Here is a 23,085-nt window from a genome sequence, read left to right on the forward strand (position 1 = left end):
TTCCCGATCTCTACCTGTTACTGGCCTTAGTGCAGTTAACAACACGACGAAACAGCTGGCATAAAGCTCCTTTCGTTTTGTCATTGCGCAGGTATTTACTGTTGTGGTTGGCAAGAGAACCAACACCGTTACCACAGGAGGCCGAAATGCACGCGTGTTAGCTCACGCAGGCTGGCGTGAGGTCTGGAACATGGCAAGGGAATTAGCTGGTGGAATACTGAACTTTAATCCATTAATGACGAACGTCGCTCTTGACGATACATGGTTTACAATATCAATAGTAACTGATAATGGCGCCTTGCTAGGACGTAGCAAATGACGTAGCTGAAGGCTATGCTAACTATCGTCTCGGAAAATGAGAGCGTAGAAGTCAGTGAACCATCGCTAGCAAAGTCGGCTGTACTACTGAGGCGAGTGCTAGGAAGTCTCTCTAGACCTGCCGTGTGGCGGCGCTCGGTCTGCAATCACTGATAGTGGCGACACGCGGGTCCGACGTATACTAACAGACCGCAGCCGATTTAAAGGCTACCACCTAGCAAGTGTGGTGTCTGGCTGTTAAACCACATTTACTTGGCAGTTTTTATAGATTATCCAATTATTCTTGATTGATCTTTTCATCTGTTAGCAGCCCGACTGGTGGAATCCAGTTATGGTATTATGAAATACTTATGTGATTGTACTGTCAAAATCGTATATATATTTTAATCTCCGTGGGCAGATAATATTATTTTTCTAAAATATCCTTGGCCGATGACCAGATATCTTATCAGCTCTGTATGTACAACGCCTTATGGCTCCTCTCAACAGCTCTCTTCGTAGATGCACATGATCGCCCTTTTTATCACGGCCTATCAGATAGGTGTCGAACCATTCATCTAAATTTGGAGGTGCATAATGTATTAACGTGTGTTCTGCTAATTGTCTACAATAGAATACCAACGATTGGTGGTTATAGTAGTTGCAGCTGACGGATGGTGTAAACAGATGTTCAAATGGTTCAAATGGCTCGGAGCACTATGGCACTTAACATATGAGGTCATCAGTCCTCTAGAACTTAGAACTACTTAATTCTAATTAACCTAACGACATCACGCACATCCATGCCCGAGGCAGGATTCGAACCTGTGACCGTAGCAGTCGCGCAGTTCCGGACTGAAGCGCCTAGAACGGCTCGGCCACCACTGCCGGCCTAAACAGATGTACAGTGAAATAAGAGCTCACGTGATTCTTACCTCTTTCAGCATCACCGTCTTCTTCAGATGACACTACAGACGGGACACATTCCATGCCATTTTCTGTGTGAAAGCAAATCTCGCCGCTTTTCTTTTTCCTTCCGAACGGGCAGACGCACAGTTCGTTTGAACAGCTGCAGCTTTTAGCATCTGCGTTGAAGAAAATGCATTACTTCTCTTGGTGAGTCGTAAAAAATACAGCTAAACTCAATCACCACTGTTCTATGGCAGTACAGGATACTTGCAAATTATTTCTATGCCTATTTTACAATAAAGCTTAGCATAAAGGGGTCTACAGAGGGTAGCGTATGATTGTAGGTTTCAATCACAGGAAAGCCTCAGCACATTTTGAAAACCCCCTTTGCTAAGCTCTTAAAATAGACACAAATTATCTTATGAAACCTTTCAGGGTGTGAGTACCCCAGCGCGAACTGTATATAACTCAATGTTCGGACCAATTACTGACGTGCTGGATCCCTGTGATGCTGGCGCTCCCACGAAATGTAGCGCTCGCTAGGTCTGTGCGCGTCAGGGAAAGGTTACTAAGAGGTTATTTGTAGTCTAATCTGCAATTAGCAACAGTCGTAACGCTAAGCTGTGGATGCAGGATCATAATAGCATCAACTTTTCTAATAACTTACATAACTATCAAATGAAGGATGCGAGTAAAAATGTGTCATTAATTGAGAACAAAAATAAAATTCGAGTCACCACAGGTGGGTTACACACCTGAAAAAGATTTGGTCTTGGTCAATCTTTCGTGCTATAAAAAATTACATTAAGTTAGTACAGAATGAAACTTGGAAAAACTGCGCAGTATCACGTATAATTCCAAATTAGGAGGCTAGAATAAGGGCACAAGTGCCATAACTTCCCTTGTCAAGTTATAACGAAAATTACATTACGCCGGACCAAGGAATGAGTGAATATTTTTTCCTGTATTGTTGTAAAAAGTGAAGAGTATGTTTCCCGCCACAGGCCTATGTTCTATTTTAATCTACAGACATCTTACTGTTTACTGAACCCCACGTGATTACACTGAAATTTAACTACCCTGAAGTGCCAAAGAGTGTAACCACTAGAATTCAAAACGAGAGATATGTGAACAGACAGAACACAGCGCTGCTGTCAGCAACACCTATATAAGACAACAAGTGTTTGGCGCAGTTGTTAGATCAGTTTCTACTGCTACAATGACAGGTTATCAACATTTAACTTAGTTTGAACGTGGTGTGATAGTCGGCACACGAGCGACGGGACACAGCATCTACGAGGTAGCGATGAAGTGGCGATTTTTCAGTACGACCATTTCACGAGGGTACCGGTACAGGAATCCGAATCGTTCAACGTGACAGAAGTACAACCCTTCCGTACATTGCTGCAGATTTCAGTGCTGGGCCATCAACAAATGTGAGCGTGCGAACCATTCAACGAAACACCGTCGTTGCGGGCTTTCGGAGCCGAAGGACCACTCTTGTACCCTTCATGACTGCACGACACAAAGCTTTACTCCTCGCCTGAGCCCGTCAACACCGACATTGGACTATTGATGACTGGAAAGATGTTGCGTGGTCCAACGAGCCTCGTTTCAGATTGTATCTAGCAGATGGGCGTGTATGTGTATGGAGACAACCTCATGAACCAATGGACCCTGCATGTCAGCATGGGACTGTTCAAGCTGGTGGAGACTCTGTAATGGTATGGGGCGTGGTGCAGTTGGAGTGATTTGGGACCCCTGATACGTCTAGATACGACTCTGACTGGTGACACGTACGTAAGCATCCCGTATGATCACCGGCATAAATTAACGTCCATTGTGAATTGCCACGCGCTCGGACAATTCCAACAGGATAGTGCGACACGCCATACGTCTGGAATTGCTACAGAGTGGCTCCAGGAAGACTCTTCTGAGTTTCAAAGCATCCGCTGGCCACCAAACTCCCCAGATATGAACATCATTTAGCATGTCTGGAATGCCCTGCAACGCGCTGTTCAGAAGAGATCACCCCCCTTACGGATTTATGGACAGCCCTGCAGGATTCATGCACTACTTCACACGTTAGTCCAGTCCATGCAACCTCGCCGTGCGGCGCTTTTGCGTGCTCGCTGGGACCCTACACGACATTAGGCAGGTGTACCAGTTTCTTTGGCTCTTCAGTGCGTATCTTCCAAACTCTCACGCGACAGCCTCCTTACCATACCTGAATCCGTGTCTGCAGCAGCAGGAAACGTACAGCGACAGCAGGCTTGCCCGCTGCTGATCAGCAAGCAACGTATCGAAGCCACTTCCTAAATGACGTCCGCCTACGCACGCCCTCTATGCGGTCAGTTGGATTCGGCAGTTCTTCCCAGCAAAACGGCTGAGTACGACTTTAAACTTGATGAACTAAGGCTCATCGAAAACTCTGTCATCCAAAGAAACGAGTGAACATGAAGTGTTGGCGCCAAGTGTTAACTTTTGGAATCGGAGTTGGAGAGTTTTCACTAGTTGGACAAGAGTGTGAAGTTGTCTAAGTCTCGGACCACAGTGTCCTTCCTGCCCATGTCACCAACAGATACGCAGATGGCAAATGTGGTTCCCAATTAAAATGTCCATAAAACTGTTTTATCTTCCACCAGTGTGGCAACCGTATGGGGACCAATCAGACGAGTTCTTACAAAAAAGCATATTCGCTCCCAAAATTTTCCACTATTCCATTTAAACACACAGTCGCAAGTACGCTTCACCTCTTCCTAAGTGGTGTAAGTGGTGTCCTATTTCCACGAGGGTGAGGAATTTTGGTAGACAGCAGCCACTCGCGCCAGGGTGCCGGCTTTACTGCACTTAGGATCCCCATCTGTTTATCTCGAACTCAGGACTGCACTGTACTCCCCTATCTTCCAAACACAGATGCCAAAGTGCGGCTATTGTATTCGTCGATGAGGTCCTCACAAATAAAACGAAAACAAATTGTGACTGCCTGTTTCCGTACGGCTACCTACGGGCCTTCTACCTCAATGGTCAGGACACTCACAAGGAGCTCGGAACATACGCCATTTACTTCAGCTCAGGAGACGAACACTACTTCTGCCAAGAATACCAGGAACTCACGCAGCTCAGTAAAATAAAGAAATTAAAGGGAAAGATGAAATGAAAACTAAATTAAAACCAATTTCTTCAGTTTCTAAGACAGTCATTATGGGATGGAATAACGAATTTGGTATCAGAGTTACCATAGTATAATTCGAATTTACTGTCCTATTGCGTGAAAGGACGAAGTTTCAAGTGACCGACGCCTTACAAGTTTTGTTTATAATCACCTACAGAGTTTTAGAAGACGTCTGCACGATAATACAAGATATGCAGGAAAATTATACTTATCGATGAACAGACCATTCCTGCAAGTTTCGATTCGTTATACGTGTCAGGGTATAGATGAACTAGGGGACAAGCGTGTCAGAACTTGTACATAAATCGTTCGCTCCATATTGGTGCATCGAAATAATTTGTGCCTGCAGGCAGCCAAATCAATGAAGAGATTTCCAAAGCGGCACGCACATATTAACTTTTGCCGCAGCACATGGATGCCAGTTTGAGAGGTGATCTATCCACTGATATGTACCTATTTTCTGTATGTCTTTTAGGCTTTGCTCGATCGTCTTCTGAATCCCCTGAGTTCCTTTGGAATAACCCTGTACTTACAATCAGCATTAATAATCTGGAAATGCACTTCATTCCGCTCCCTACTATTGCACTAGCGAACGTCAAGACAAAATTGGACCAAATATAGCATGTACGGAAGCATTTAAGCAGTAATTTTCCTCCAATACCATGTGAGATGGTACAGGAGAGAAACCATTAAGTACCTTACTATGTTCCCTCCGCCATGAACTTCAAAGAAGTTTGCAGAATACGTACGTAGATGTAGAGTTGTAGCAGATAACCCTTGCTTCCTTCCCCGCACAAGGCCAGCCTCTATGTGAGTTAAAGCAACAAACGACAGATAACGCCACTTTCAGATGACAAAATATTGCCACGGATATAGGTGCAGAAAAATTTATAGTCCTATAAGAAAAGCTTTTCACGTTGCCAGCCTAGATACTTTTCCATATCTTATAGTCATCGGTTCTTTTTCCAGCTAGTAGAGTGTGGCGTTACAGACTCGTAACTCGTAACTTTCATTAAATCTATAGGCATTGTTTGAGGAGCTTCAAGCCCATGGTCTGCGTTTCTGGACCAATAAGAGATTTTTCGAACAAGTTGTAAAACACCTGGGGCAGATACTGAAGTACGCCTCTGAAAGACTGTGACGAATGGAATTAATAACTAGCTAGTCCACAAGCAATTACAAAATTTACAATCCTTCTTAGGCAAAATTAGTTATTATGCAAAACTAATACCTCGGGCTCAAACCTCCTATCTGCTTAATAAATTAAGAAAACTGACATTACATTTTTATTGTCAAAAGCGTACTAGAATGTCTTTCTTAGGCTTGAAAGTGCCTTACAATAGACTCTGTCCTGTGATGTTCACATTTTAACAGAATTCACATCTCTTATTGTCACGTAAGAATCCCGACAGGAGAGAGTGGGTTAATGGGTTTTCGTTCGAAATATCAATGGTGTAACGACGAAACTACTAACAAACTGAGAAGGACTCAATGTCCGCCATACATCGTGTTAGATAATTCCGTCTTCATTTGTATGAAACCATCTTTATTTTGAACATCGATCATAAATCGCTAATTTCACAGTTTGATCCCCATTGTAAGCTTCTTCATAACACAAGACTATATTTCTCCTTAGACTCCAGTTAGTGACACAGCCTCTATACATCTACATACTACTCCGCAATCCACCATACGGTTGGTGGCGGAGGGTACCTCGTACCACAACTAGCATTTTCTCTGCCTGTTCCACTCCCAAACAGAACGAGGGAAAAATGACTGCCTATATGCCTCTGTACGAGTCCTAATCTCTCTTATCTTATATTTGGGGTCTTTCCGTGAAATGTAAGTTGGCGGCAGTAAAATTGTACTGCAGTCAGTCTCAAATGCTGGCTCTCTAAATTTCCTCAGTAGCGATTCATGAAAAGAACGCCTCCTTTCCTCTAGAGACTCCCACACGAGTTCCTGAAGCATTTCCGTAACACTCGCGTGATGATCAAACTTACCAGTAACAAATCTAGCAGCCCGCCTCTGAATTGCTTCTATGTCCTCCCTCAATTCGACCTGATAGGGATCCCAAACGCTCGAACAGTACTCAAGAATATGTCGTATTAGTGTTTTATAAGCGATCTTCTTTATAGATGAACCACATCTTCCCAAAATTTTACCAATGTACCGAAGACGACTATCCGCCTTCCCCACAACTTCCATTACATACCTGTCCCACTTCATATCGCTCTGCAGTTTTACGCCCAAATATGTAATCGATATGACTGTGTCAAGCGCTATAGTACTAATGGAGTATTCAAACATTACAGGATTCTTTTTCCTATTCATCTGCATTAATTTACGTTTATCTATATTTAGAGTTAGCTGCCATTCTTTACACCAATCACAAATCCTGTCCAAGTCATCTTGTATCCTCCTACAGTCACTCAACGACGACACTTTCCCGTACAGCACAGCATTATCAGCAAACAGCCGCACATTGCTATCCACCCTATCCAAAAGACCATTTAGGTAGACAGAAAACAACAGTGGACCTACCACACTTACCCCGGAGGAACTCCAGATGATACCCTCACCTCCGATGAACACTCGCCATCGAGGACAATGTACTGGGTTCTATTACTTAAGAAGTCTTCGGGCCACTCACACATTTGGGAACCAATCCCATATGCTCGTACCTTACTTAGGAGTCTGCAGTGGGGCATCGAGTCAAACGCTTTCCGGAAGGCTAGGAATATGGCATTCATCTGATACCCTTCATCTACGGATCGCAAGTTATCATGTGAAAAAATGGCGAGTAGCGTTTCGCAGGAGCGATGCTTCCTAAAGCCGTGCTGATGGATGGACAGCAACTTCTCTGTCTCAAGGAAATTCATTATATTCGAACTGAGAGTATGTTCGAGAATCCTGCAACAAACCCATGTTATGGAAGAGTTCTTAATCACAATACGCAGAGTATTGACAGGAAAGAGGCCATGAATTGCTGCTTTGTAGGGTAATGTCTGCTGTGTAGTGAAGTTGGCCAGAATCTTTGTCAATGAGCTGACATGGCGTAGACACCGCCTTAAAGTAACGGACTGTGTCCTTTTGTTAGCTACAGACAACTCTCGACGCCAGGAAGTGACTCTGCTCATGCTCTGAACTTGGTGCATTCAAAAGATTGGAGGATGTGCGGGAACAAGACTAGTCCGATGTCACGTTCATTGGCTCCGAGTTGGCGCCACCATAGAGAACATGGCTCAGAAGTGCCAAGCCTACGTCCACAGCCAGGCGGTCTCTGTGTACCGTCTCAACTCCTGTCTTTGCCTTTAGTAGTCCTGACCAGAAATGTGCGTCGATTTCGCTGTGATATTCCAGAGAGTAACTTTATTTGCTAGTTGCCGAGGCCCTTCCCAACTTTCTAAATATGACAGGATGGTACTACAACAATGTCAGTTATCATTCATGCTCTGTCCGCCATATTCGCAATAGAAAGAGCGCATGCAACGATATATTCTGACAATGGCCGTCAATTGAAGACATCTGCGCTACTGGACGTCGTCAGAACTAACGAAACAGCAGAGTTCGCCGTTGCTCCCACTCTGCGTAAAAGTGTGATGTGGAGTGGCTAGTCAGAACATTCAAACCGCAGGTGCACAACTCTGGGAAATGGGTCACCAACATTCCTCACAATATACCAACTCAACTGAGTAAACGTACAAGGTATGATCGAAGTATTACAAGGACACTGACCACGTACCGCCTTCTGTCTGTTGCGTCAGATTCAGCGCGCCCACTGTCTATGAACACAGTCTTCTTATCACGTCGCCCCACTTGTATGAGCTCGAACTTTCGATCGGATCAGCAAGGAGGACGAAGCCGTCTTAATCAGCAACAGGGGACGACAGTTATTTGAAATGACGGCCAATCATGAGCAGCTCTAGCTACAGCAAGCAGCCAGTCTCCCTTGACGCCCTCTCCCATCTACCACAGCTCACTGAGCTCCAAAACCACGACAACACAGCTGGACAACTAGTCTACCTACCACCGTTATGGGTTCTGCCTCCGCTTTGGGCTAAAACATGGAGTTGACAAGCAGCAGTGGAACTGCTGTCAAGCCCTAAGCCTCTTCTGGCTCTCACCAACAGAAGTAATGATAAGCCCATGAAGATGCCACAATTGCCTCTTCTGGTGCACTTCTAGTCTCCACTCCCCTGTGGGTAGGCGTTAATAGCGCACCGTAGACATATGAAGACATGGTACTGCCAACCACGGGATTACCACACAAACTGGACAATAACTGCAACGATATCTCACGGGAGCTTTCACAGATGAAGTGCGAAACTGGCCAGCTTCAGTCCCACGGGCCAACCAACGCGGCAAGGTATTTGCAATCTAAATTCAAATGGCTCTGAGCACTATGAGACCTGAGGTCATCAGTCCCCTAGAACTTAGAACTACTTAAACCTAACTAACCTAAGGACATCACACACATCCATGTCCTAGGCAGGATTCGCACCTGCGACCGTAGCGGTCGAGCGGTTCTAGACTGAAGCGCCCAGAACCGCTCGGTCACACCGGCCTCCCACTTGCAATCTAACAGTGATTCAGATTCTCTACCCATTCTGAGTATCGGTTCGGACGGCTTCGGTCTGGATATACATCAAGATGATAGACAGTTCCGTGTAATACGCAGGTGTCACAGTCGGTGATATACAGCTGCTAATACCAGCACTCTCTTATTTAAGAAGTCTTCGTCTGCATGCTATATGATTAATTTAGTTTTTCAGATTGGATTACTCTCTCAATGGTTTTATCACGCTTTATGAGAATCTTTGATGAATTATGTACTTCGTTTGTGCTCATCTATTCGTCATGTGAAGGCTGTTGTATCTGACCACAAGAAAATGCCTGTTTGTTACACCAGTATCTGTGTCACCATCTCAGAGTTCAAATGGTTCAAATGGCTCTGAGCACTATGGGACTTAACATCAGTGGCCATCAGTCCCCTAGAACTTAGAACTACTTAAATCTAACTAACCTAAGGACATCACACACATCCATGCCCGAGGCAGGATTCGAACTTGCGACCGTAGCAGTCGCGCGGTTCCGGACTGAGCGCCTAGAACAGCTCTGCCATCGCGGCCGGCCATCTCAGAGTGTCTTAGTGAACTTCGTGCATGGTATTATTATAATGTTATGTCCGAATAGGACAGGAGAATTATAAAGGCTACATCTACATCCACATTTTCATTTACATACTCTACAATCCACAATACCGTGGATAGTCATTTCCTTTCCTTTTCCACTCAGAAAGAAAGCGAGGGAAAAATGGCTGTCTGTATGCATCTGTATGATTCATTTTCTTTCGTCTTTGTGGTCTTTACACGATATGTACATTGACGGCAGTAGAGTTTATATCTACATCTACATCATACTCCGCAATCCATCTAAAAGTGTTTGGCGGAGGCTACTTTTTGTACTACCAACTGAGCCCTCCAGTCCTGTTCTTCTCGCGAATAGCATGTGGGAAAAACGATTGGCGGTAAGCCTCTGTATTGGCTCTAATTTCTAAAATTTTCTCCTCATGGCCTATACGAGAGACGTATGTAGGGGGAATTAAAATGTTGTCTGACTCTTCCCGGAAAGTGCTCAATCGAAATTTCAGTAGTAAATCTCTCCGTGATGCAAAACGCCTCTCTTGTAACGTCGCCGCATGGTTTGAGGCGCCATGTGACTGATTGTGCGACCTCTCCCGCCGGAGGTTCGAGTCCTCCCTCAGGCATGGGTGTTTGTGTTGTTCTTCGGATAGTTTAGGTTAAGTTAGTTTAACTAGCGTTTAAGTCTAGGGACCGATGACCTCAGTAGTTTGGTCCCTTAGGATTTCACACACATTTCTTGTAACATCTGAAAACTGAGTTTGATGAGCATTTCCGCAACGCTCTCGGGCCGACTAAACCATCCCGAGACGAAACGTGCAGCTCTTCGTTTGATCTTCCTTGTCAATTCTATCGGTCCTATCTGGTAGGCATCCCAGATGGATGAACAATGATGAAGAATGGGTCTAACAAGGGCCTTATAAGCCACTTCCTTCGCGGATGAGTTACATTTCCTTAAGATTCTTCCTATGAATATGAGTCTGGCATCTGCTTTTCATGCTATTAGTCTTATTTGGTCATTCCACGTAAGGCCAGCCCGGATATTTACTCCTAGATATTTTACGGCAGATACTGTTCGCAGCTGTTTGTCATCAATAGTGTAGGTATATAGCAGTGGATTTCTTTTCCTGTATGTGGACAACGTGTTACATTTATTTACGGCCAGGGTCAACTGCCACAGCCTGCACCATTTTTAAATTCACTGGGGATCCTTCTGGAGATCGTTACCATTTTCCGGCGTTGCTACTTTGTTACAGAAAACCGCATCATCTCCATACAGCCTTAGGGAGCACCCGACGCTCCATAATAGATCATTTCTATGTATTGTAAGCAGTAATGGTCTTATCAGACTTCCTTGGGATACACCGAAAATTACCTTTACATCTGTCGATTTTGTTCCGTTAAGAGCGACGTATTGAATTCTGTCTGCAAAGAACTGTTGAATCCAGTCGCAAATCTGTTCCCATACTCGATAATCTCGCTTTTTCAGTAAACGGCAGTGCAAGACTGTGTCAAATATCTTTCTGAAGTCAAGAAACACGGCATCAACCTGAGCGCCATTGTCTACATCACTGTGGATCTTATGGAACAGAGCGAGCTGAGAGTCGCAAGATCTCTGTGTGTGGAACCCATGTTGATTTTAATAGAGGAGATTTTCCTTCTACAAAAACGTCATAATTTTTGAGGATAAAACATTCTCCATAATTTTACAAAAAATTGGCGCCAACGAAATAGGTCCTACGGCACTTCTTAAAGAATGGGCATGACGTGCATTTTCATCCAGTCGCTAGGTATCCTTTGTCGCCCAAGCAATCTTCGATAAATTCTACATGAGGAACAAGTTCTCTCACATAATCTTTGTAGAATCTTATTGGTATCTCGTCAGGTCCTGACGCCTTTCCACTGAATTCAGAATTTCGTCCTTCTCTCTGTCATCTTCCGTTTCGGTGCCAGTATGATCACTGAGTGAACGAATAGATGATTGTGACCCACTTACTGATATTACATACGACCAAAATATCATAGGGTTTTTACTCAGAACGGTTGACAAAGTTTTAGTCTCAAAGTCATTGAACTCTTCTCTCATTGACCTCCGTAACCTTATTTTCGTTTCGTTCAGCTTTTGTTTGTTGCCTACGTTTTTATTTCTCTTGAGTCTGAGGTGAATTTTTCTTTGTTTACGTAGCAGTTTTCTAACGCGGCTACTATATCATAGTGCCTGTTTCCCATCCCTTAAGATCTTGCTCGGAACATATCTGTCTAGGGCATATTACACGATTCCTTCGAATTTTTTTTCCACATCCTCGTCCTGATCAGGAATATTTGATGCTAACCGCTCAGATATTCTGAAATTTGTGTCCTTTCACCTTCGCTAAGCAAAAATATTTTTCTGCATTTCTTAACATACTTTGTCAGACCCGTTATCCTAAATGCTATCACAGTCTAATGATCACTGATACCTTCCTCTAAGTTAACTGATTCGATAATTTCAGGTCTTTTTGTTGCCAGTGAGTCTAAGACGTTACCCTCACGAGTTGATTCTCCAACTACCTGCTCAAAGTATCGTCGGTATGATGACATCATGATCACTAATACGTGTCTCTATACTGGCACCGTCGATAAAATGAGGCCAATTTGGAGCAATAAAGTCTAAAATATTTCCATTGCGTGTGGTCTCACGAACATGCTCTCACGAAAGTTTTCAGAGAATTTGTACAAAAGCACTCCACAAGACTGCCTGTCCGTGCACCGTGCAATGAATCCATAGACGTCCCAGTCTATAGACGATAGGCCTACGTCGCCTCCAACTAATATTGAATTATCTGATTATTTCTGCGCTACTGAACGAAAGCTCTCTTTGTTACTTGTGAAAGCCGCAGGATCGATAGTTCCTTAAGTCGTCGACACAGGACGAATTAGCTAACGTTGACGTGGCTTTCTATGAGTCTTGTCACTTCCTGCTATTTCATGTTGAGGAGCTATTCCATCACGTGGAACACAAAATGAGTAATGAGATACTGCGACAACGTGCCACGTAAGGCAACAATAGGGAACAAGAACGCCCCCTACGTCATAATCAGAAAGGAAGACGCTAACTGCATTTGTCGTGTTCAGTAGAAGTCTACTTTCGCTGGGTTTTATGTTATATGTTACACCCAGGAATTTAAGCTGTTCCTAAGCACCAGCACATTGAATGTCTCGAGGACAAATCGTCGCTGGTAAGATTTCTTGTAATAAGATGACGGGAAACATTATGTTGCTGGTTAAAGAGTTCTTGTATTTAGTTATTTTCGCATTGTAACTCGCATTTAATATGAGAATAAACGGTTTTAAGGGGACAACCCATTGAAGATTCGTGAAAACGTGTCGTTCTTGTTAGGATTTGTCGTAATTAAATGTCAGTTAATAACATTTTGGCAGTTAAAGCCTTTAGAAGACTGTAACATAAATTAGGAGGCTAATGGTATCAAAGTTACAGCGTAGCCTAGTTGGATGAGGCGTCACATTACGGAATCGTTCTTTTCCACCACATATTTTCTAAAATACTGTGGGACTTTGCTCTGTGAGATTTGAGTTTGTTCGATTTGGTAATCTTTTATAAGCTGATGTCCTTACAGAGTGTGCAAGTATCTTTGATTATTGTCTTATTATGCATTGACAGATATTGTAGTTTTTATTTATGTGTACCACAGACAGAAAAAATATAACTAATGTATGTTCAAGAGAGGGAATGTGCGTTTTAGTAAAGCTAATGTAGGAATTTTCACGCGTCCATTTTCGGGAACCAACCAAATGGTTTGCGAACCAAATAAAGCCGACAACTGCTGCTGGGGTTCTCTGAAAGCTCAAAATTGCGTTAACCAAATCGTCCCGTGTGCCGGCGACACTGTGTCGCGTGTTGTAGGATAGCCCGTCTGCGTGCAAGTCAACGTTAGCTGCCTCGTGTCGCGTGACGACGACTTTATCTTTGTCTAACTCCACCGAACGTGTTTACGTTCTGCACCCGCAGGAGGCAGCCGGCGCTTTGCTTCAGCGGGTCAGACTCTCGTGGCGAGCCGTGTGTGGGAGTTTGTCCAGAAACCAGTAAAGGGCTAGAAGCGCTACACTGTCACATGATCCTTTGTTCTAGTCGAATGGGAAAGTTATAACTTCAAAATTTCTTCCAGACCTGGCGGTTAACTTTGAGAAGCACCTTAAGAAGGAATTTAACCAAAGGGGATCAATTTTGGGCGTACAAAATCGAGCGTTGTGAAACCGTTACTCTATGAAGATCACGGATTAAAGGATTATTTCGTGAGGGTTTCATGCTAGAACGCTTTCTGCAGGGCTCACTGGAAAATTGTTACTGGACATTCAATTATTATTGTTTTCCATGGGTAAGATTTCATATGATGAATTGTGTTATTATTTTTGAAATTACCTCACCTGCGGACCTTTTATAATCATTTTGTTTTTCTTGAGTTATATGACAATTTCGGAAGTGTCAACGCAGAGCAGCGTTTCTATAATGCTTAACCATATCTCTTGTGTACAAATGTTTCAAGGCATATACTAGAGCCTGTTGAAAAGCAATGCTTCCGAATTCTGCACTTTGAACTAATACACATTCAGGTATCACTTGTCATCCGAATTACTCGGTAGACTTTCCCACTTCGCTGACGAAAGTTGCAAACCTCTGCCGCTAGAGGGCTCCAAATGTAACATGACGGTGTGTAATGTAACTATACTGTGGAGTCGCATTAACGTGACCACCTGTCGAAAACCTGAATAACTACCTCAGTCAGTGTGGTTCTGGGTGGTACCGACAGGGATGATGCGGAGTCATGCCGACTGCAGTGATCTGGCCAGATGCGTTAAGTGCCTTGGTTGAGGATTCACCGCGCGAAGAGCCCGATCGAAGTGGTCCCGCATTCTCGATTGGGCTTAAATCCTGGGAGTTTGATAGCCAGGGGAGTACAGTAAATGCCTCTTGGTGCTCTTCAAAGGCCGGCCAGGGTGGCCGAGCGGTTCTAGGCACCACAGTCTGGAACCGCGCGACCGCTACGGTCGCAGGTTCGAATCCTACCTCGGGCATGGATGTGTGTGATGTCCTTAGGTTAGTTAGGTTTAAGAAGGCCAAAGTTCTAGGGGGTTGATGACCTCAGAAGTTAAGTCTCATAGTGCTCAGGGCCATGTTTTGCTCTTCAAAGCACAGAGATACGATGCAAGCTGTGTGACACGTTTCATTTTCCTAGTGGTAGATACCTTCGTGTCAAGGGAAAGCAAACCGATGATAGGGGTGGACGTGATCCCTAACCTGTGTTTATCCACTGTGCCTTCCAGAATGCGAGATCACTAAGACGGTGCCACGAAAACATTGTCCAGACTATAACAATCCCTTCTCCGGCCTGGACAGTTCCGACCAACCTTGCTGGGTGTTTGCTTTTGGATGATGGTTCAAATGGCTCTGAGCACCATGGGGCTTAACTTCTGAGGTCATCAGTCCCCTAGAACTTAGAACTACTTAAACCTAACTAACCTAAGGACATCACACACATCCATGCCCGAGGCAGGATTCGAACCTGTGACCGTAGTGGTCGCGCGGTTCCAGATTGTAGCTCCTAGAACAGCTCGGCCACCCCGGCCAGCTTTTAGATGCCTCACTATGTAAATGTCAATCATCTGAGAAAGCCATCTGCTGCCACTCAGCGGTCATTCAGTTGCGGTATTGGCGTGCAAATTCCAGCCTTCTTCTCCTATGAACAGCAGTCAGCGTGGCCGCATGAACAAGGTGCCTCCGCTAGTGGCCCATACGCTGAACGCTAGTTGAGGAAACACTGTTGGTAGTCCTTTGGTTCATCTGGTGATGAGTTGCTCAACAGCTGTACGTCTATTTGCCTCTACACATCTCCACGGCCTTCGTTCACCCCTGTCATCAGAGCCCATGGTGCATCAAAGTTGCCTCAGCGCAGATTTTGAATAGATTCATTTTGCCAAGCAAGGTGCACTTTAACCGCAGCGGCAGATTAACATCTTACAAACTCAGCCGTTTCGAAAATGCCCCAGTCTTGGCCCAAAAGTCGACGATCAGGCCCTTCTGGACATCAGGTAACCGTTTCCGCTGCATTACGACAGTGTCTGCACCGTTTCCGCTCCCCCCTCCCACCCCCCCCCCCACCCCCGCCCGCCACCGCATGCTTTATATACCCTGCACGGCTGGTGCTGCCATCTTGCCGTCCGTGAGTGGTTAGTTGCACGTTGAGGTCGAACATGGGAGATGGTCATATTGATCTAACCGGGCCGTATACGTCGGTGCTCAAGAAACAGCGTGCTGTAGTCGAGTTTCGAATTCGAAGATTCCCTCCAAACTTGGAACATCATCTTCTTCAGCATGACAATGCCAGACCATACCTGAGCGCTGCGATATCTGAGTCAATCCGACTCCTTAGGTTCACTGACACCGACCATCCCCTAATATAGTCTAGAATTTGGCCCATCCCAAACTTAAAGAAAGTCTCTGAGGACTTCACTTTGATAATCATGAAGCGGTGCAAGCAGAGGAAAGGTAGTGTCTAAGTCAACAATTAAACAATCTACAGTGATGGTATCAACGAACCGGTCTTTCGTCACTTGAAATATGTCTCAACTGTGTGGAGAAAAAAAATGTAGATATGTAGAATAAGGCGGTATCATTTTAATGTTTTTCCTTAAAAAGCTTTAAGAGTTTCCACACAAGAAATTAAGCGACATTACTTTTCCGCACGCCCTCGTAATTGGTACATCCTTTGTTTTGGTAACCACATTTTATCAGCTCTTTAAGCTGGAGTTTTAACGTTCTAAGCGTCCATTTTTAATTGTGTTCTTTTTTCTCTCTCTTATGCTTCTGCATTACCTGTTAGTTATTAATATTTTTCCAAGACTCCGCTGGGCTGGTTATGTAAATGCCAGTGAACCAGAAGTATATCTTCAGTTTTATGAAGTAAAAGTTGTTAAATACAGCACTAACTAAAAACCTTTTTATTGTTTCTTAAGCTTACACATACCGATTAACTTGAATGAAGTGAATGTTGTTTTGTGACTCAATATGTGCGATTGTTTTCCAATCGATTGTATTCTTGTTGTCTTGGGTCCAAGCCTAAGGTAATAAAACCTTGCGCTAACATCCCCGCCAAGATTATTCCTAGCACCTTACCCTATACTAGCTTCATAATTATCATTTTGAATGACCCTAAGACTGTCACGGCGGACTAGAGAGGCCCCTAAAAACATCTAACAATTAACTTGATTTCACCTACACCTGTTATATTCATCCAGATAACATCACTGTCAAACGCAAATTCGACCTCTACAGACACAATATTTTTGTAATCTGCAATCAACGCTCCTCGTAGCTTGTCGTCCGCCTTTCCGATATACGCTCAATGATTCGCTGAATATTTCAGAACTTATACTTCTGGTTTCAGCCAGCTGTCGGTTCCGATAATGATCTGAGCGCGACAAATATCCATAGTGGTATGGATTTCCTTCCTCTTTCGTGCTTCTCCTCTTCATTTGAGTGACGTAGTTTGTTTGCTGATCGCTTCCTCCACTGAACTGTGGCATCCTTCATACTCCATAGACGCAGAGCCACGTAGTGAATTAATATCAGAAATCTCCCTCCACACTTCTATCCATGAAGCCACAAGAGTACAATAATTTGTGACTTATTACTCTATTCTTAGATTTGTAAGAGATCATTCTCCGACACTGTATGTTCGCTGAAGTCAGTCGAAACCATAAATCATGAAACGGAATTGGTATTTTGCTCATCATTCTGATGATTAATCTACATCTATTTTAGTTCGTCTTTAGTTTCTTTGTGCAGTTCTGAGTAACTATTGTGAATCTAACAACCCACTGGGCACTTGTAGCTAGTGAGATGGCATAAGACTGGCAAATTATGATCAATTAAATAGATGCAGTTACATTTTGGCCAAGCAAAGAAAAATATGTTTTAATCACCTTCTTAAATTAAGATTTTGTCATTGCTGTTCTTAACGACTTTTGTACACAAACAAAAACTTTGAAATCAGAAAGGATGTGGGTAGAAGCTAATGGAGGAAATAGTAATTTCTGCGTTTATGGAGTTCAGAGCAGTGTAGGATAGATATGATTGTCCTCTGTTCAGAGAACGAGAAAGGTGAACTGGGGCTCTAACAAATATTGATCTATAGCGGCAGAAATAAGGATTAGGTCTGATTTTATCCGTATTGGTTGATGGCTAAGGGTTATAAATGCATAGCCGCATGTTCTCCGTTCACTTCCACAGATTGGTGGTCAGCTTGTTTGGTTCCTGTGAGGAGGAGCAAGGTTCGATTCCCGGTACTGCCTGGGATATTTCCTTGGACTGGAACGCGGTGCACTCAGCCTCTTCATGACAGGTGAATGACAGGAATCAGCTCCAAGGTAAAGAAAGCCGACAACCGCCAGGAGAGAGGTGTGTGATCCCATGCACCTCCATAATGCACCCCCTAAGGCCTTTTTAAGAGGATGACATGGTGGCCGGTCTGTATCGATTGGCAAAACTGGAATTTTATTTTCTTGCCATTGTTCTCCAGTTTTTGTCAAGACCGGTGTAAGGAGTACGTCAGAACTCTCCATTACATTGAAAACAATATAGCCATTTTCACAGACGAACATGGGTTATATTTGTTGTAGCTACGTTACACCGGTTTTACATACACTCCTGGAAATTGAAATAAGAAGACCGTGAATTCATTGTCCCAGGAAGGGGAAACTTTATTGACACATTCCTGGGGTCAGATACATCACATGATCACACTGACAGAACCAAAGGCACATAGACACAGGCAACAGAGCATGCACAATGTCGGCACTAGTACAGTGTATATCCACCTTTCGCAGCAATGAAGGCTGCTATTTTCCCATGGAGACGATAGTAGAGATGCTGGATGTTGTCCTGTGGAACGGCTTGCCATGCCATTTCCACCTGGCGCCTCAGTTGGACCAGCGTTCGTGCTGGACGTGCAGACCGCGTGAGACGACGCTTCATCCAGTCCCAAACATGCTCAATGGGGGACAGATCCGGAGATCTTGCTGGCCAGGATAGGTGACTTACACCTTCTAGAGCACATTGGGTGGCACGGGATACATGCGGACGTGCATTGTCCTGTTGGAACAGCAAGTTCCCTTGCCGGTCTAGGAATGGTAGAACGATGGGTTCGATGACGGTTTGGATGTACCGTGCACTATTCAGTGTCCCCTCGACGATCACCAGAGGTGTACGGTCAGTGTAGGAGATCGCTCCCCACACCATGATGCCGTGTGTTGGCCCTGTGTGCCTCGGTCGTATGCAGTCCGGATTGTGGCGCTCACCTGCACGGCGCCAAACACGCATACGACCATCATTGGCACCAAGGCAGAAGCGACTCTCATCGCTGAAGACGACACGTCTCCATTCGTCCCTCCATTCACGCCTGTCGCGACACCACTGGAGGCGGGCTGCACGAAGTGGGGGCGTGAGAGGAAGACGGCCTAACGGTGTGCGGGACCGTAGCCCAGACGGTTGCGAATGGTCCTCGCCGATACCCCAGGAGCAACAGTGTCCCTAATTTGCTGGGAAGTGGCGGTGCGGTCCCCTACGGCACTGCGTAGGATCCTACGGTCTTGGCGTGCGTCGCCGCTGTCCGGTCCCAGGTCGACGGGCACGTGCACCTTCCGCCGGCCACTGGCGACAACATCGATGTACTGTGGACACCTTACGCCCCACGTGTTGAGCAATTGGGCGGTACGTCCACCCGGCCTCCCGCATGCCCACTATACGCCCTCGCTCAAAGTCCGTCAGCTGCACATACGGTTCACGTCCACGCTGTCGCGGCATGCTACCAGTGTTAAAGACTGCGATGGAGCTCCGTATGCCATGGCAAACTGGCTGACACTGACGGCGGCGGTGCACAAATGCTGCGCAGCTAGCACCATTCGACGGCCAACACCGCGGTTCCTGGTGTGCCCGCTATGCCGTGCGTGTGATCATTGCTTGTACAGCCCTCTCGCAGTGTCCGGAGCAAGTATGGTGGGTCTGACACACCGGTGTCAATGTGTTCTTTTTTCCATTTCCAGGAGTGTATAGACTAATAGGAGCGGGCTTAGGGTGCCGAGAAGAAGGGCGTAATGTGTCAACTCCCGGCCTTTCCTGGCGTCTCGTGCCGGTCGCTTTTCCGGCATTTGGAGGATGGGTTCTGTTCTGCAGAGTGGCAATAATGGTTCGGTCTCTATCCGGTCTGGCTTAATTGGTGGTGGTCTGGACCGACTGTGCTGTTTCGAAGGGCGATTTCCATAGGACAGTCCGTGCTTTTTTACGCCTTTTAGGAAAGAAACCTGAGAAAGTCCGGGCATTAAGCAGCATCTTACAGCAAGTACTACGAGCGTTAGCAGGAAATAATCAGCTGAAATGCCTTAAACCTGCTTTGGAGACTGAGTAGTTGAAATGCCACAAGTTTAAAACAAATTCGTGGAGTGATTATGCAGCTCGCGAGAACTGGAGTAAGTTAGAAATCTCTCGAAGGTAGGATGGAAGTCATGTGTGATGGAGCTGAGCTTTTAAAAGTGTTACGTATATGATAATGGCCAAAGGAGAAGGATATATAATGAAGATTGTCAATGACAAGAAACGCGTTTCTGAAGAGAAATTTGTCAACATAGTACATACATTTAAGTGTTTGGAAGTCTCTTTTGAAGATATATGTCATAGCCTTCTTGGATACTATGTTGGCCACACCAATCGCAATCTGACTTTGGCTTTGCCAGTCAGCGTTCTCTGTCTTCCTCGCTCCATTTAATCTTCTCCAGTTAGTCCCATCTCACACATGTTGTCTCTGATCTCGTCAATCCATCTTAGCCGTGGTCTTCCCCTTGGTCTGTTACCTCTAGTGTTCTGGTGACCTGGCGCATTGGGGTCCATACCATTTCAGTCTCCTCTCTTTAATCACAGCCACAATGTCCAGTTATTTACACAGTTTCTGCAATTTGCAGTTTCTCTTTTTCCTCCAGTCGTCCCCACCCTTCACCGATCCAAAAATCTCTCTCAGAACAGCATTCTCAAATGTAAGGAGTTTTCTTTCTATCCTCTGTGACGGAGTCCAGGTCTCTGATCCATATACTATGACAGGTTGTATTATTGTCCTGTAGATCCTAATATTCATTGATTTCGATAGAAGCTGCAACTTCAATAGCTTTCCTTGTGCAAACCATGACGTGTTTTCTGCTTCAATTCTTGCCATTATTTCCAGGTCTATCTCATTCCTTGCACTGAGTAATGTCTCATAATATTTGAACTTTTACCCTTCAAAGATTTCATCATCCACATCTAAAAGTCAGTCATCGTTCCTCTCTCAGCTCACTTATTCACATTCATCTTCAAGCCTGCTCTCATTTCCCCTTCTATTAACACTCCTGCAATCCGAACCAGATCTTGTTTATTTTGTGGAAGCGAAATGTGCACGATATGAGTGTTGAGAAGAGCTGAACAGAATATTTTGAGATGTAGTGCTACAGAAGAATGCTGAATATTGTGGGGTTAGATCGTGTAACTATTGGGGAGGCAAAAAATAGAACTGAGGAGAAAACAAATTTGTCGCACAGCATGACTGAAAGAAGCGGACGGTTGATAGGGTACCTTTTGAGACATCAAGGGATCATCAGTTTAGTGCTCGTAGTACTGGAGGGAAGTGGGGAGCGGTGTTGGTAAAAATTGTAGAGGGAGACCGAGAGACGAATACAGTAAGCAGCTTCAGATGAATGTAGTTTGCATTACTTAATTTCAGATGGAAGCTTGTTCCAACAACAACGTGTATGAATTCGGGGTTGACTGATCCTCATTGATCAACAAGTTGTTCTTCTGCTACGGAAAACTGAGAAAGTTGGCAAGTGCGTGTTCTGTGCACCTGTTTTCTGGTTTTTGTGAGAAAGAGTGCAATTTAATGGCCGAGCATATGGTAAGTGGATAGAGGCTTCATGTGTGAGCATGGAGACATCGGACAGCTGGAGATAGTATTCGATAACAACGAGGTAAACTTGGCAATTTCTTTCTAGCACACTTTCTGTGTCCTCCTCTTTAAATGTAGGCTGTTATCCTGTATTATTTCTGGAAGACATGCTACCAAGTGGTTGGAGAGGTATGGTGATAGATGGCGGTGCTAGTTTTACTGCGCGACGAACCGATCTGAGAGATTTTTGAAGTCAGTTGCTTTACGCAGTCCATTGAGTGATTGTACAGGAGGAGTGACAATTTTAAAACTGCAGCGCAGGTGAAAGCTAGGTTGGTGACCTTTAATTGAACTTGTTTTTCATTTGTAGCGAGGCAAAGAATTAATCGAGTCCGTCGACAAACGTTCCGGCGGAAGTCTATGGAGTAACTCGTCCCATAATTTGTTTCGAGCACCGCTTGGAGCTTAGAGTGCTTCGTTTGAGGCCGCCAGACACTGTGAAGAGAGGACAAAAAGCAGATTTATAAAACTGAGACGAGAAACCTCGAGCTTTACATAAAAATGAAGAAAAGGATGGAGAACCTGATCTACAGTAGACGAAGTTGGACAACAAGCTAAAAACCCTCAATCTATTTACGCAGGCGATCTGGAAATACACACAGAAAACCATTATATCGACCTTGAGTTGTATTTTGAATGTACTGTGTACGAAGACGGAAAGCTAAGTCTACTGAAGCTTTTGTTGTTATGATCGCTCTCAGAATGCACGTGTCAGTCGTATCTAATTGTGCAGCGGAAAGATTTTTTTAAAGAGATTAAGAGCCACGTCCGAACTACTGCCTTGCAAGGAACACACAAAAACATTATGAAAGCGAAGTTGTATGCAAGATTAATTATGATGACACGGCTGTTGACATTTCTGAAATCAAGAGTAGATGAATGGATTTATACACGTAATCCTAACTTTCTAAGCTAAAGTTAATATCCGTGATTTCACAGCCATATATGTTTACTTCCTTCAGTTTCAGGGAATAAACCGCACCGGTCTCATTTCTTTAGTTACTATTCTAAGGCGAAAATGGTTATTTCGGTTCTTTCCTACGTATTCCACGTGAAACCACGTAATTCGAATTCGTTACTTCCATCGGTCTGATATACTTTTAGTTTCCACAAAAGGAAGATAATTCTAGGCAGAAAAATAACTTTCCAGCATGGAGTCCATGATTTGTTACTTTTAATTAATTACTTTCTCATTACTTTTTTCGAAATATGCAATCTTAAATATGTAGGGCAGAGAAAAACGTGAGAGAACTAAAAAAGTACGTCTGTCCCTCATTGTTGCTGCTCTCGGGCAGAGCTTCGCAAGAGATAAACATGAAAGCTGACAGGGACTCTGGACAAGGAAACGTTTCGGAATGTAAGATTTTCAAGCATAATTGCGAGTAAGATCAGAAAAAAATGTGTCAGATAAATTTTATTGGTGATGCGAAGAAATAGCTTCCTCTTGCTGAACTTTCTGTTGAAGTTACCCGTAGGCGTGGCAACTGCGCTGGGGAAAACAAAAACCACTTTGTTGATAGTTTCGGCAGTGGGTTGT

The 23,085-nt window shown here is 44.4% G+C and overlaps 1 protein-coding gene across 1 annotated transcript in view; it reads right to left on the minus strand.

Moving 5' to 3' along the window:
• Positions 1 to 23,085, minus strand: part of LOC126285058 (coagulation factor IX-like) — a 284,637-nt gene that overhangs the window by 96,622 nt on the left and 164,930 nt on the right. The window contains exon 6 of the mRNA XM_049984381.1: positions 1,233 to 1,382. Coding sequence (XP_049840338.1) covers positions 1,233 to 1,382 — 150 coding nt within the window. The remainder of the gene's footprint in view (positions 1 to 1,232; positions 1,383 to 23,085) is intronic.

The sequence above is a fragment of the Schistocerca gregaria genome, chromosome 1 (assembly GCF_023897955.1).
Source record: "Schistocerca gregaria isolate iqSchGreg1 chromosome 1, iqSchGreg1.2, whole genome shotgun sequence".
Lineage (NCBI taxonomy): Eukaryota > Metazoa > Arthropoda > Insecta > Orthoptera > Acrididae > Schistocerca > Schistocerca gregaria.